Below are 15,420 nucleotides of genomic sequence, written 5' to 3' on the forward strand. Positions count from 1 at the left end.
TGAGGAGACAAGTGTGTCATCACATGAAATGTGCAGTGTTGGTGGAAAGAAGCAAAGATAGAGCAAGATTAGGAGGAAAGGAATGTAATTAAGGATTAGGCAAAAATGAGAATCAAAAAGCTCTAGCAGCTATAAGTAGTTAGTAATGTTTGGGCCCATTTGAAATGTGCTTTCTTTCAAAATACAATGTAGTCATTTGAGACCTAAAGGAAAGTACCTTATGTTCACTATTCAGTTCAAAACACAGCATTCATAAAGTTATTTCTAAATATTCTAATTTTATAAGGTAAGTAAGTTTTGCAAGTGCTGACAAGTTCGCGCATATTTCATTATATGCTGTGTGTGAAGACAGAAGTAAAGGAAAACCAATTTAATCAAGAAATATAAGAGCCATGCCCACCACCAGATATGGGGTGAAGAAAGCTACAGGCAAAACACAATGAAGATAAAAAAAAAAAAGCAATAGTTTGGAATCCTGACCCTATGCTGAGGACGCACCCTATCTGTAGTATCACTCTTTCATCTCCTCTGATGCCCCCCCCACACATCCAATTAGCCTCAACGAACCCTGTCAACATACATTCAGTGTCTTTCCATCTTTTACAGCCATGTCCTTCAGCTAACCTCTGGTGATGGACAATGGAGCACAACAGAGGCGTTTGGGGACAGAGGAGGTATTGATCAGCTCTGCTTTGCTCTGCCTTGCTCTTCTGATCCTGACTTGGGCGCCGTCGAGATCACGCTGTACTGTAAATGTAAGAAGGATCAGAAGCAGCTAAACATATGTGCTTTCGGTGGACAGCGCTTAATGGTCTAGGGCTTTGTTAGATAAAACAAATGTTTTGTGCGGAGGTTTCCTTGATAATAGGTAGAGACAATGAGAGCAGCTGTTGGCTGTGTGCTTCCTCTGGCCAGACTGATGCTGAGCCAACGACGAGGTGGCCTCAAATAGATGAGGAGTTATACACAGCCACTGACTGTCCCCTGCTGCTGCCTAGTTAGAAATGTTCCAATAAGCAAGCATGAGTATCTGCACACACACACACACACACACACACACACACGCTCACATTTAGGAAATGTATATATACACTATGAGGCATAACAATGAGTTTGACTAGATGTGCTTTTATATTAGCTGGTGTGAAAAATTTTGTTTCATGATTCACTGCTGCATATACATATTTCATAGGGGACAAAAGCAATTCCCGCAGGTGTAGGTGGGGAGGAGGTGGGTTAAAGCGATGCTGTCAGTGTGAGAGTGAGATGATGATTGGTTAACTATGAGAAGCACGCCAGTCAGGAACCAATCAGCTGATGGTACCTGGAGAGTTTCCCGGTTGAACCAGCTCTGCTCATTTACACACACACACACACACACACACACAAACAAATGATGACACACTTAGCTCAGAGGCACTGCTCCTGTCTGCTTTAAGTATTGATCACTGCCCACACCCTCTCATCCCTCCAGTTCTCGATGTTCAGTGGCTTCATCTGCCTAAGGGTCTCACTATTTTGTTCTCTCATTCTCTTTTCTAACCCTCTTTAACACCTTTGAGACTGTGGAAGCATGGGAAAGGAGTGGATATGCTCTGATAGAAATAATCAGACACCAACACTCATTCACAGTCCACGCATATGCGCCATACAAAATGCGGTCACTCACCCCAACTGTTGATTGAGCACACTACGTGTCATCTCCCAGGAGGGCTGTGTGAGCAAGAGGGCCATCAGTCTCACCCTAAAGATCCCTCCTACATCACACGCCCCGTTTATGTTTATGTGCCACGTCCAGCTAACGTTGAGATTAGTGCTCCTGCTATCACACTCCCTAAATCCTTCTCACTGGTGCTCACAGTCCTGCCTGAGTTGCCCTCTTTACCCACCGTGCCTTCTGGCTACAGCTACACTCTGCCCAGGCTCCCTTGACCCAAGCTGGTAATGCATTAGTCCCCAGATCAATTGATAGATCGGCCCTGTCAGAGCTGCCGTAACTAAATCAGCTGCTCCTGATGATTCAGCACCAGCTAGGGAGCTGGGCCTGCTGTCACCAATCACAGATCACCAGCAGCTGGGACAGGTATGGACATTCTCCTGTCACTTGAACCTAATTTATTACCAGCTACCACATTGATTAACCTTGTGCTGTGGTTCAAGCTTCCTATAAAAATAAGGGGATTGGGTGGAGGGGGGTGGGGGGACTGAACAAAGTAGGAGGGGCAGACATAAAGACAACTGGATGTTTACACTACTTCAGTAAAGTTTGGAAAACAGACCTTTCACTGTTTAGCCAGCACCAGCCTTGTCTGTGATGATATACAAGTGTCTTAGGGAGTTGTCTTTTTTGGTGATAAACAACGACCTTTTACAAATACATCTTGAGGGGGAACAATTAATAAACTATATATAAACTATATTAAATACTGTCAGTGACAACTCTGCATCTCTGATTTTGATGATTTTCATGGTTTAACTTGAGTATTTGCATGCTTTGGGTTCAGAAATTTCTACAACCTTTGGGGTTATGGAATCTTTACAAAACTAATTATATAAACTGAAAATTTTACAGTCATCAACCTACTTGTGTTGTGTTGTTTTCCTTAGTTTCTGAAGTGTTGATATTGTGGGGATACATGGTTTTGGTCAGACAGCAGCGATATGCATATTAGTATGACCTAGGTCAGTTCAATCAATATTTTTAAATGTATCAAGCTGAATTGCATAAACTCATGAGCCAATGTCCCACCAGTATGCTTCTGGGATCTGCTCAGTTGACAAGAATCTTTTTTTCTAATTGATTTTCTGTGGTGATGCGCATGGTATCACAGAGCAGAAAGCCTTTTTTTGTTTCCTATTTTTGTCTGCTCATCACAATGCATAGCAACAGCATATCTAGATACTGAAATTTATCTTATTCTTTAAAGTTACTATGTGTCCATAACACTAAAAAATCATGTAGTATTATAAAATGATGTTAAACCCCTTCTGACTGCGCTGAAAAACTAGTAGTTTCCACAGGTTTTTCACTGCACTTTTCCAATCAATTTTTTCTGTTTACAATACCCAAACGTAGCTCCCATAGCTTATAAAAAGCTCAGAATTCAGGCCCAAATTTCCGCGGCATTCTTGGAAACCGCTACCAACCACTCTGCCATACGAGATACACTCTGCTGAACCAGAGACTCTGTAAGCTACTGAGTTAAATAAGCTCCGCGCTATATCTGAAAAGTTGTCAGACAAAGGTAGAGGACTAAGGGACTCAAGCTAGATTCCAGATTGGCTTTCTTTCCTCTGGATGTGAGAGAACTGGTCGGCCACGTTTTGATTCACAATAAGAATCGCGGCATAATACAGGAATGCAGTCAAGTTTTTATACAGTACTCCCTGTGGTCATTAAAAAAAATCGTGCACAGTAACTTTAAAACATGAATTTAAGAATTTTAGAAGTTTTCACACCAGTGTGCCTTTGCTTCATATCATTGTCTTTCATATTTTTAGCTACTGGCATGGACCCCTAGTTACCATTTGTTAGCAATATTAATGAAGGTCTGGGAATGACAAAGTAATTTCTCTCAAAACTTCATTAATATCTCCGCACACAGCTCTATTACCGAGTTTGTAAATGCACTGAATGAATGATCTGGTGGCCAATCATACACCGAAAGGCCTACTGCAGATTCTTTGCAAAAGTAGTTGGTATTTTTGCATAGTTTTCATGTTTTTTTTTTTTTTGTTTTTTTTTTTACACAGTATTCATGTCTTGCAAAAAAACAAACAAACAAACAAACAAACAAACAAAAAACAGCTAATGATCAATAGGATAAGCTGCCAACATTCAACAACTTTAATTAAAAATTCACACTTTTTTAAAGCATCTGCTCTTTATATTAAATAAAGAGCTCCATCACAGGGTTTAGTAACAATACCCTCCTTATTCACTGTTGATTGTTGTTGGTCTACCCTTATCATGGATGCTGATCCAAGAAGTGGAAGCATTTTGTTCTTGGTTGTTTCTGTGATTCACTCTGCTCTCTGCTAGAATAGCCAGAGGCTGTCAACAATCTCCCAGCTGTAGCCTACACAACTCATGTGCCTAATGAACCAAGGTAAAATTACTTTAGCAAAAAGCTGCCTTGCCGCAAGAGGGGAAAGGGCATCTAAGTGTTCACAGACTAGCACAAGGTTTTGAGTTTTTCTAGAGGATATGAAAAGAGAAAATCCATACGGATTTAACACCATACTGTGACACACACACACACACACACACACACCCCGACACATCCCTTCTGTATTTTCTATTTTTAACATTATGGAGGAGCTAGCCCTACAACACAGCTGCTTTGGTGTTTGGACGTGAATTGCAGGGCTCCAGTAGGGCCTACATGTAACAAAAATCCCCTGTGTTTCCTTCTGATCCTACTGAGTGTCCTTACTAATCCTGAATAAAACCAGACATGTATCTCTGAGCAGGAACGTGAGAGCCAGGGACTGTTATGTGACAGACAAAGATGGTAAACACTGACAACAACAAAGCTTTCAGACTAAAAATCCAATAGGCATGGCCTTGACATCAAATGGAGGTCAGAAGTATCTCTCTACCCACATAAACACTCAGACGCACATGCACACATAATGCTAGAAAGGCTGTTAGCTGAAGCACTGCTTATATTCTATTATGACCAGAGAAGGACTCTAATCTAATAAGAGGCCTTATCTGATATGCCTTGTTTCTAGACTATTGTATGAGTACATGGGCCCCAACAAAAACACATTAGATTACTGGCTAGAAGGGCATGGATTATCACACAATGCCAGCAGGAGAATTGATACTGTGGGGATCGATGGACAGCAGGCTAGCCAATGGCTTAATGGCCACAAATGACACTCGTTACATGTTGGATTAACACAGTGTGCACACTATGAGTTGGTCACATACATAGGATTTCCAGTGATTACATGCTGTGTGAAAATTAACCTCTCAGTAATTTACTCACCGGGCATTTTCAGCCATGGACTTTCTTCAGGCACTAATTCATGATGCTTGACAAAGGTCAAAGACTAAAATGTTGTATGAATAAATATTAATTTTCAGCGTGCAGATTTCCTTCCTTTATGTATTTGTCTTTATTTATCCTGCCCCTGAACCTAACTTAGGTTGGATGTACACACCATCTCTTTATTTCCTATTACATGTTCTTTAACACAGTAATGCCAAAACTGGGGTTCAAATGCATAATTGTGACTGTTTTGAGGTGACAGGTATCTAGTGCTGTGTCTGAAAGAACTCCATTTTATCTAGTACAGTGTTTCTCAAAGGGTGGTCTGCCATGAAATTGTGCTTTATATGGAACATTGAAAAAAAAGAAAGAAAACGTTTGCAAGGACTCACAGAAGTTTCCTTGAACCCCCTTTACTAAAAAAAAAAATAAAATAAAAAAATCAACTGTATATAGAATAAAATAAAGTAGTGAAAAAAGTACTGTAGAAACAGTAGAAAAAAACTCAGTGAATGACGGCTGATCATTGTACTACAGCTGTCTCCAGTTTATGTTGATGATGATCAGTAGCCTTGTAACGTAACATCAGAGTGACAGAACTGTGCTGAGAGCTAGCTGTCAGAGAAAACACTCAGGCTTATGGTACTAGCTACAGTACAATAAAAATGTATTGTACGGCTAAAGACAGGGACAGTAAAAAGAAAATCAAATTAACACGCATTTTTTGTTGACAAAAAAAGACGAGACGAAATCTGCTTCATTAAATAAAAACTTAATAAAATGTGTCTTTCTTGTTTTGTCATAGACTTTTAAATTACAATCCAAAAAGTGCATTCATTTGATGCGCATTAGTTTTTCTCCCCCTGCGCTGCTGTGTGCTCATGCCGGGGTGTGTGTGTGTGTGTGTGTATGACTGAGGAGCACACACCCACCGGCGCTGTCTGAAGCGTAGCGCAGTGAGAACAAAGTTAAAACAGCAGCGCACTGACATAGATTGTGTAACAAAGCGAAGAGTTGCCACTCCGCTCTGTTTTCACTCGCTAACAGCAGGGCTATTAAGCTTGGTGGTCCGCAAATTTTTTTGGGGGGGGATAACTGGTCCTTGGTCTGAAAAAGTTTGAGAAACACTGATCTAGTACTTAACAAATACTCTAGTTCCGCCCCTTCAGACAGCACCAATGCTAATGATCCTCTTCAGATCACCACTTTGCTTTCACAAAGCCTCAAAGTAACAGTTTCAAGGTCTGCTAATGACTGCACAAGCCAACCAACACCAAGTAGCTGGAAAATGAAAGGATCAGAAGACCTTTTACAAACATTTCAGAGGACCGATCTTTTGCTTGCAAGCAGCAGCATCTCCTCAAGGCACTTCACAGCACCTTCTAAACCTCTGCTTCAACTAAAATGGATGCCAAACAGCAGCCAAAATAACTAAAAGGTGAATATGCATAAATGGTCCTCCCTTGTTATCTGAGGCTGCAATGAGCAATGTGAACTGAGTCAGTAGATACAGTGAAACACATGAGTACCTTACAGCCATGTTGCACACTGCAGTAACTCACTGACAGAGTCAAGGCCATTAGGGGTTATCTAAGCGGCCAGGCTGGCCCGGTAAGCGTCCCCCTGTGGCAGTTATAGGCTATGACTTTACAGTGATGTATGCTACTATATAGGGCAGTGGAGCCTGAAAGTTTGCCACACGCGTTATGTCACACTGTTGACATTACATTACCATTTCACTGTCAGCCCCATACAACAGAAGATAGATCTCATCTGAGTAAACCACACCTCTCAGCTTTTGAATGTCTCCTCCAATGCTAACAGCAAAGTTATCATTCCATTCCGACAAGAGAGGGAGTAAAAACCTATCTCTCTGGAAGATTTTGAAGGGCCAGGCAGAAATGGGTTCAAACACTTGGTTTTTAAGATGATAATGACATACTGCAGAGATTTAAGAAAGCCAAGAGTGAAGGTTTCTAAGAGAGTCTACACCTTAAATAAAATACTTTATTTTGGTTGAGCAAATTTGAGATATCTTAATGAGAGGTCTGTTACTTTCATCCTAATGCTTGTTTGGTGTGAGTTTAAAGTCAGGTAGGGAGATGTTCAGAGAGGAAATAATACCTCTGATAGTAGAGAAAGGAGTGTGTAGCTCTACATTACAAGCGAAAGACAGTAAAAGACAAAATAAGCTATACAGATGATAAATGAATAGGAATGGGACTGAGTATGTTGAGTATGGTAAAAAAGAGGAGAGAAGGGTACACCCTGGTTTGTTTCTGTATCTGTATTTGTGGTGCGTGTGCAAATGTGTGAATGCACAGCTGAGCATTTGTGCAGCTAAAGTGTGGGAAAAATAGCTTGTGCTTATCAATAGATCAAAAGGGAAACTCACATTGTTCATGTACTCGCTCAACAAGTCTTGGAGGGCCTGTCGAACGGCATTGCACTCGGCCACGATGCGTTCACGGCGGTCGTCGCGTGTGCAGGAAGAGTCAGCCATGAGTGCGGCACCACTGATGATGCTCTCCAAGCGCTCCTCCAAAGAGGGCCGGAAGCGTGCCTCACTGAATGTCAGAGGGTCCAGAATAATCTTGTTCTGTAGAGCAAAATGACATGTGGAACATCAGCACAGTGCTACCGAATCAGCTGGGCTAAAACATGACCAGGGGCAGATCAAACACACTTTATCCTGAAAAACCAGAGATTCAACTTTTTATCAAAAAAAAAAAAAAAAAGAATGACAATATCATCTTTCAGCATGACTGATAACAAGCGAAGAGACACACACTATATGAAAAATTTGACACCTAACCTTGATACATATTCTCACAAATGAATGCAGACGTAAACATAAAGGAGGCTTCGTCTTCAGTTTAGGAGTCATCTTGAGACATTTGTTTACAAAACTGTTTTTGAGGATAGAATCATGTTCAGTTCTGAAATAGTGAGTGACAAACCTCAGGATGCAGTTTCATCTATCCATTCTTTCATTATGTATGTCTGTATGTATGTATTTACCCAAAATAGATTTAGTATTTTTGAATGAGTGCTATTAGGTGGAGTGCACTTTTTCACTACAACAAATTATAATTACAAATTTTGATACTTGTCTCAAGAGTTATTTTTGCTTATCTGATGTGTATAATATGTTTCTTGCAACACCTAGTACATTGGATAACAATAGTCAAATGTCTGGTTTTTGTTTACAAAGTTCCTGAGGTGAGTGTGTGTAGGTACTAGCTCTGACTGAGGCTGTATCGCTGTAACAATAATAATCAGCCAACATGGCATTTTGTCACAAGACAATGAGGCAAGTTTCAGTTGAGAATGCCAAAAATGGGTAAGTGATGAAGTGGGCAATGAGGATAGCTTGGGCTGGAGATGCTAAGTTTAACAGACCTTAACAAAGTGCAGAGTGCATATCTGGCAGGGGACAGGGCAGCAGAAGGTTTGAGACAATCTGTCTGAGGTGGTAGCCAGAGGCAAGAAAAAAAAGAAGGTGACCTCAAAGTTAACTCCACAGCTTTGCTAAGTCTGCTAATTCACACCTTTCTTTTCTTTATGGACCTCTGAAGCACAATGTGAATACCAGTGATATGCCCCCCTCCACATACTCACACACACCTTATATTATTGCAGTTGCCACAAAATAGATCCTTTTTATGATCTCTACAGCGGGATAAATTACCATATTGATGGTGGTGATCTTTACGGCTGTACTATTTAAATATGCCGTTCACAGCAGTTTGTGGCATGTTGGGGTTTTTAAAGGCAAAGTCATGTAGGGGTCTTTTGCCTTTATTCCAAGACTCTCTGGCACTCTGCCCAGTGCGCTGCTTCAAAAATGTTGAGACATGAATATTGGTCATATAGGATGACCTGACGTGTTTTTAAAATTCAGAAAAACAGTTCACACAGTTTTTACACCGACCTATTGCAAGAGCTTATCATGTTTGGCTTTCAGCTTTATAGAGTCAGCTGATGTCATGTGGGTGCCATTTATGTCATCTAAGTAGGCAACAACTCTCATAATGCTGAGATAGGGAAAAAGTACTAATGAGTTTATTTTGGAAACAAGATCATGCTAACCCATCGGTGGCCTCAAGATGAGAAAGAAAAAAAATGTTATTAGACACAACACCGAGAGCGGAATATATTTCTCTCTGACAAATAATAAAATGTGTTATTACCTGTTTCCTGGCCTAATGCCAATCTCATCTGGAGGCAACCAAATATTTTTCCGTAAATGGTACTTGCTGTGATAAGGGATTATATAGAACACAATGACCCTTAAGTGTGGAGACACAAGCGTGTCTTTATCTCCAATGAATGCTATAAAAACAATCGTGTGTATTACGGTAATAAAGAAATATATTCAATGTTGCCTTATCTTATTTTCTTCAATTCTGAAGGAGAAGAATGCCCATGCACCAGGGAATGGAGACACTGCTATTGCATTCATGACAGTTCACTGATGCATGATGCAGAATGAAAACATAAACAGATCGTCCATGCACTGACTTCACTTCACACAAGGTTTAAGCATACCCCGCTCCATCTATCCATAGAGAAATACTTGCCGAAAAGCAATTCTGGTTTAGTCTTTCTACCCCACGCCTCAACAAATAAGAACATTCTCTAGTGTTTGTCATCAGCCCAACCTAAATTGCATTACAAAATATGTCTTATTCAAAAACAAATTGAAAGATTTAACAGTAAATCACAGTGGAAAAGGATCATTTTGGTTTTATAGCATGCAGGATGAGATGTGCACTATAGACAGGAGCAAAGGTGCAGGTTTTTGGACTCTCCTCTGCCAGTTTAATCCAGGAGCAGGGTGACAGACTGTTTGTCAAATGATGCATAATAAAATGTAGGATAATGGAGTGTGAGGACTGCGTCAAGCATAACCTACTTTTCAGCCGCAGCAGCTCAGGGGAAGGCAGGGTAAATACAAGGTTTTGCAGTGGTAAAGAGATGGAGAAGGGGTAGAGAGTTTGGGGCTACAGAAAAAAGAAGGCAAAGATAGGCGCAGAGATAGAAAGAGAGAAACAGAAAAAGATAGGGGAGAGACAAGCAGACAGAAGGAAAAAGGAGGTCTGAGCTAAAAGACAGAGAGTGGTGGTGACTCAGGTCACATAATGGCAAGCAATCTGACACAGGTGTCTTTTTGTTCTGCAGTGCTGCTGACCTACACTGACCTGGCTGATAGTCCCTTCCCATCAAGAAAAATACATTCTTCTTTTGTCACTTTGTCAAGTGTAAGGTCTAGTCAATTATAAAATCACTTCTTTTTTTTTTTTTTTTTTTTTTTTTGGAATGTCCAATTTTGATCATAGTCTCAAAATATTTGAGATTGTGTGAGGTGTACTCAACTCATAAGATGCCTACTTTACTTTCCACTGTTAGGCCATAGACAATGAGAATGCATGAGAATAGATTAAAATATATTTTTTTTTCCATGTCAATGATCACACAAATAATTTAACAGCAAACTATTCAAAAATCTAAATGTTACATTATTGAAATGGATCACAGAATGGGGGGTGTGGCATCTAGAATGCAGAATGCAATGAACTATCAATAGCAATTTTGAAGATGAAATCAAGTTGAAGACCCCATGAAATGGAGTCTTAATTTCTTGATTTTATGTAGTTCCTGTTGAAACAGGATGTTTGGGCGGGCCATAGTGCAGGGAACGATCATTCACAAGTGCAACCCAATAGGATATCAGCTTGGAAGAGAAACACAATTTCATTTGATGGGATAAGTGCATGAGAGAGGATGTTTAAAGATTTGTCAAGGTTTTAATGGTTGAAATGTTAATGTGCACCTACTAGTGCAGGATGATTTAAGATAGTTATTTAAGATATTCTCTTTCATAGGCGGTAGAAGTCATGACATTGCATGGGGATTTTAATGCAATGACTAATAATACCCTATAAATAATAACAACAACAATAATAATAATAATAATAATAATAATAATAATAATAATAATAGTATGTGTGTCTGTCTTTTTTTCAAGATGTGTTTTTTTAAGTGAGCCCAACAACACTGGTTACTCACTGACGGTTGCTATTTTGAATGTACCAGTAAACGTATGTATTTACGTCACTGTAGTTATTTTTAAAATTTACCAGTTGATGCATCAGCATTAACACATTGTGACCTGATTGGCATTCCAAGTGATTTTAACATGAAATGAAGAGACACAAACTCTATATCTAAGTTCTTCCCCTGCAAACAGACCGAAGACAGTAATGCTACAAATTTCAATTCTGTTCACACCACTGCTAACTCTATCACCCCGGTCTTGACATCTGATGAGTTTCTTCAAGCTGCAGGTATGTCAAGCTAATGTATTTCCAAGCTAGCAACCATCAGGCTGCCTCCCCCGCTGTCCTCTCCGCTGATGAGACACACTTCCATGATCCACTGTTCAAGTGACTGCTGCAGGGATCTTACTAAGTCTCATCAACCAGAAGACCCTGCTCTGCCGAAATAAACACAGAGTCACAGGGAACTGGGACTGCTTCACAACAGTCTCAATCAGTTCTGTTTTTTTCGGCATGCCATGTCACCTCTCTGCAGTCAAAAGTCTGGGAATGGAAAACTAGAACCAGTTTTTGCTGTGTATGGTTTACAAAATTGGACACATGCTTTATTCAGGGAGCACACAAGCAGCAAACATCAAAGAGAGTGTGCCGCTCAGTTTCAGACTTATGTGTCACAACCTAGCCTGGCAACACAGCTGGACCCTCAAAAGAAATTCAGTAGAGATGGTAATGACACAGCTAACCTCTCAGCTTACTCATAGGCCAAACTGTTGCTAGAGATTGTTATGACCCCTTATAAAGTAACCTTTACAAGCTGATCCTGCTATGATCTGAGGACTGTCCGGATATTAAACGATGGCTCAATAGGAAGAATTAGATCTCTTGTGACATAATTAACGAGAATGATCCATCTCATTTTCCTCCATGTTTTACAAAAGGTTTTGTTACCTATTCAAGATGGATTTTATGTTATACTCATGAAACCAGTGACATTTCAAACTTGCGACTTTGTTTCGCAGGGAGGATGACACATACTGTTTGTGAAGATTTCATCGGACTCTTTGACTTGCCTAAAACTGATGCTTACACAGTTTTCACTGTGCTAAATGATATTTTGACATGCTGCAATATATTGTCTGGCTTGTGCAGAGGACAGGCATACAATGGTGCTGCCAACATGTCAGGCTACTTGAGGAGAGTCACTGCATGCTTCATGGAGAACAATCCAGCTGCTCTACATGTGCCTTGTTAACACACTGCCTAAGTTTATGCCTCCAAGACAACAGAAAAAATATAAAGTGATCTGAGATAAATTGTACATTGTGCTATATGTGACACGCTGACACCAACATCACAAACAAACTAAAACTGGACACCCGATACCTGTGAACCCTCTGTCCAACATGATGGACTATGCACACTGGCACAGAGAAATCTATCATTGACAACTGCTCTGTTTTTGCCACTGGGATGGCTGAGATTGATGAAGAATCCTATAATGCATTTAGGAGGAAAGCTGGTTACATTATGGCCAGCCAGAATAATTCAGCACATGTTTTGGTAGTGCCTTACCTAGCTGATTTTAAACAATTGTCCAAGACACTAAAAACCACTGACACAATTCGCATTCACAGTCACAGACAGTCAGATATTTGATGGCTTTTTCAAGTCAGTGATTGAAGCCTCCAAGGATTTGACAGATGGCCCCAAGTTGCCCAGGCAACCAAGACTCTCCAAAATGCTGAGGAAATACAGGAAACAATACTTTGAGGTACTGGACTTGGGACTTTGAACTCGGTTGTTGTTTTGATAAGAGTAGCAGTGGACTTGCAAAAGCTCTTGGTGTCACAACTGTTCTGAGAGGAAGTGACATTCCAGTCCCCTATAACATGCTTACACTCAGAGAATTTTCACATTGAGAATTGACAGTATGAGCACAGTTAAGCATGTTGCTGGACACAATGAAGACATCAGGAAATCAAGGCAAGCATGGAATGTCACTAAGGTTCATACATGAAGCAATTAATGTTCTCCCTATTGCAAAAGATCAACTGTTAGACGTGCACTAACTGTTGAAACAGCTTTGCACAACTCCAGCATCAGCTGAACTGCTGTTCTTCAAACTTTAACATATTAAATCATACCTGTGTCCGACCATGACTCAGAGACGGTTTAATCACAGCGTTTAAATGCACTTTAGTAATCTAATTATTCGCCTCTTTAGGGCAGTTATCTGATTCCTCAAATGCCATGTAAATGAGAAAGTCAGTTTCCATAACTGACATAAGGGATTAAGAGAAATTGGCCAAAGGCAGCTAGACTTCTCCTGGAGAAACACGATTAATGTGCCACAAATACCCTTATACCAATTTTTGAACAGCTTTTTAGGTGTGCGCATGTGCTAGAGGAGAGCACAGATAATGCAACTGACATGCTCAGCACAATAAATACATACTGTACAATACCAGGTAGAATCTGATGAGAATCTAATTAAGAAAAAGAAAAACACATCTGATGCCTCAGGGAAATCCCCATAAGAGGCTAGGTGACGGGTGCTGTCCACCAACTGGAAGTCGACTGAGGAACCACTGTTGTCCATGGGCAAAGTTGGGGAACATTAAAGCATTACAAGACATTATTTTTTTATACATATATGTTTTGATTCTTGATTCTAACATATTAACATTACACCATGATAATTAGGTTGTTACTGGACTATCAGAGGTCTCTGCTAGGTGGGTTGAGATTATAGCCCCTCTTTGGTTGAGATGCGTTCCATGGTCCATGATTCAATATGAATAACAAAAATAAGAGGATGTATTCATTCATAAAACCAGGGATGTGCTAGACGTACTCTGGGATTTCAAGTTTTTTCTTTTTTTTTTCTTTTATTTTTTCTTCCAAATAGTATTTTCCCCAAGTGCAATTTCAAGATTGGAATGAGTGAGCCATGACGCCCACATAAAACCCAAACTAATCACCACTTTTTAAGTGAAGATATGACATGTCTGAATTGCCCAGAGATTATCAAATCTTGACTTAGAGATGGAAAATAAGATTTTCTTCCCTCAGCTTTCAGAATTAAAAACAGAGGTTTGTGTTACTTACTAATCATTACAAACATGATCTCATAATACATTATTAACAATTTACAGTCGTCAAGTATGTTCTTATTGGGGAAAAAAAAACAAAAACATAATAAGTAATAAAGACTAAAAAAATATCTTCAATAAGGGTCATGATTGTGCAATCAAACTGTTCGACTACTTGGCACCTCAGGGTGGCTGTCAACAGGGAAAAATCTGACATGGATGCTATAATTGTTATAGTTCTTCGCCTTGACTTTGTCCTTTAAGTTAGCTTATGTGGGCAACACTGCAGAACTACAAGCATATAACACTGACTCTGGGAGAGCACATATATTGATGTTTACAATGCGCTGAATATGTGGCATATGACATTGTGAAGTATAAACCAAAGGCTTGAATACCTCAATGTGGACAGACACTATAACAGATGTTGTGGACTACTGTGCTGCAATAAATGAGGTGTGCAAAAACCATGGTGTTTGGAAGGTTAAGTGAACTAGTGTACTTTCCTCAGAAACCTCAATGTTGAAAAAAATCTCTCTTTTCTGCCTATTTCCAGCCCAAACAACAACATAAAATTCATAGGACAATACAATACCTACTCAAAAATAATTGGCTAGTCTGTCAGCTAGTCTAAGTTGAGCCAATCTAAACCAAAAATTACCAGGTGTGATTCTGTGTGTCTGTTGTGTTCCCACAAAATTGTGTTGAATCTGATTTCTTCCAATTACAAGGCGAATAATGTCTGACTGGATGCAAAGGGCAGAGAAAAGGCCAGTGCAATAATTGTTTTATACCACTTGTGCTCTTTTGTTGTGACACATAGTGCACAAATCATGGCACCATTACAATTACAATTACAACTGTGAGTGTAGGCTTGCTTCCAACACCCTGAAAGTGTTCTTTCAGCTCCTTTCATGCAGTACACTACACAACACCACTTACAGACAATAGCTAGCACAAGCTTCTTGCCTTGGTGAGCACATTGGCTTGACTTGACTGTACCTAAGAGAAAGTGGGTCCTAACATAATCACAGAGACCATTAGCTATTGACTAAAAGATTTATTTTGGGGAGGAAGACATGGAAATCAGAGTGACCTGGAAGCAGTGACTTGCCTCTTCTTGTAAACAAAATGAAGCAAGTAGAAGTATAATGCCGAATCACCTCAGCTCCCACTATGATCCCACATGTGTAAGGGACATCTTAAAATTAGGAAAATGTCTTCAAGACAGTTTATGGCCTGATAAAACTTGATTCTTGACTTCCC

The 15,420-nt window shown here is 39.9% G+C and overlaps 1 protein-coding gene across 2 annotated transcripts in view; it reads right to left on the reverse strand.

Moving 5' to 3' along the window:
* ctnna2 (catenin (cadherin-associated protein), alpha 2) overlaps positions 1–15,420 on the reverse strand; it is a 438,985-nt gene that overhangs the window by 278,388 nt on the left and 145,177 nt on the right. For both annotated transcript variants that reach the window (XM_030048073.1, XM_030048108.1), the window contains exon 7: positions 7,396–7,599. In XM_030048073.1, the coding sequence (XP_029903933.1) occupies positions 7,396–7,599 (204 nt within the window). The remainder of the gene's footprint in view (positions 1–7,395; positions 7,600–15,420) is intronic.

The sequence above is a fragment of the Myripristis murdjan genome, chromosome 1 (genome assembly GCF_902150065.1).
Source record: "Myripristis murdjan chromosome 1, fMyrMur1.1, whole genome shotgun sequence".
NCBI classification, from domain to species: Eukaryota; Metazoa; Chordata; class Actinopteri; order Holocentriformes; family Holocentridae; genus Myripristis; species Myripristis murdjan.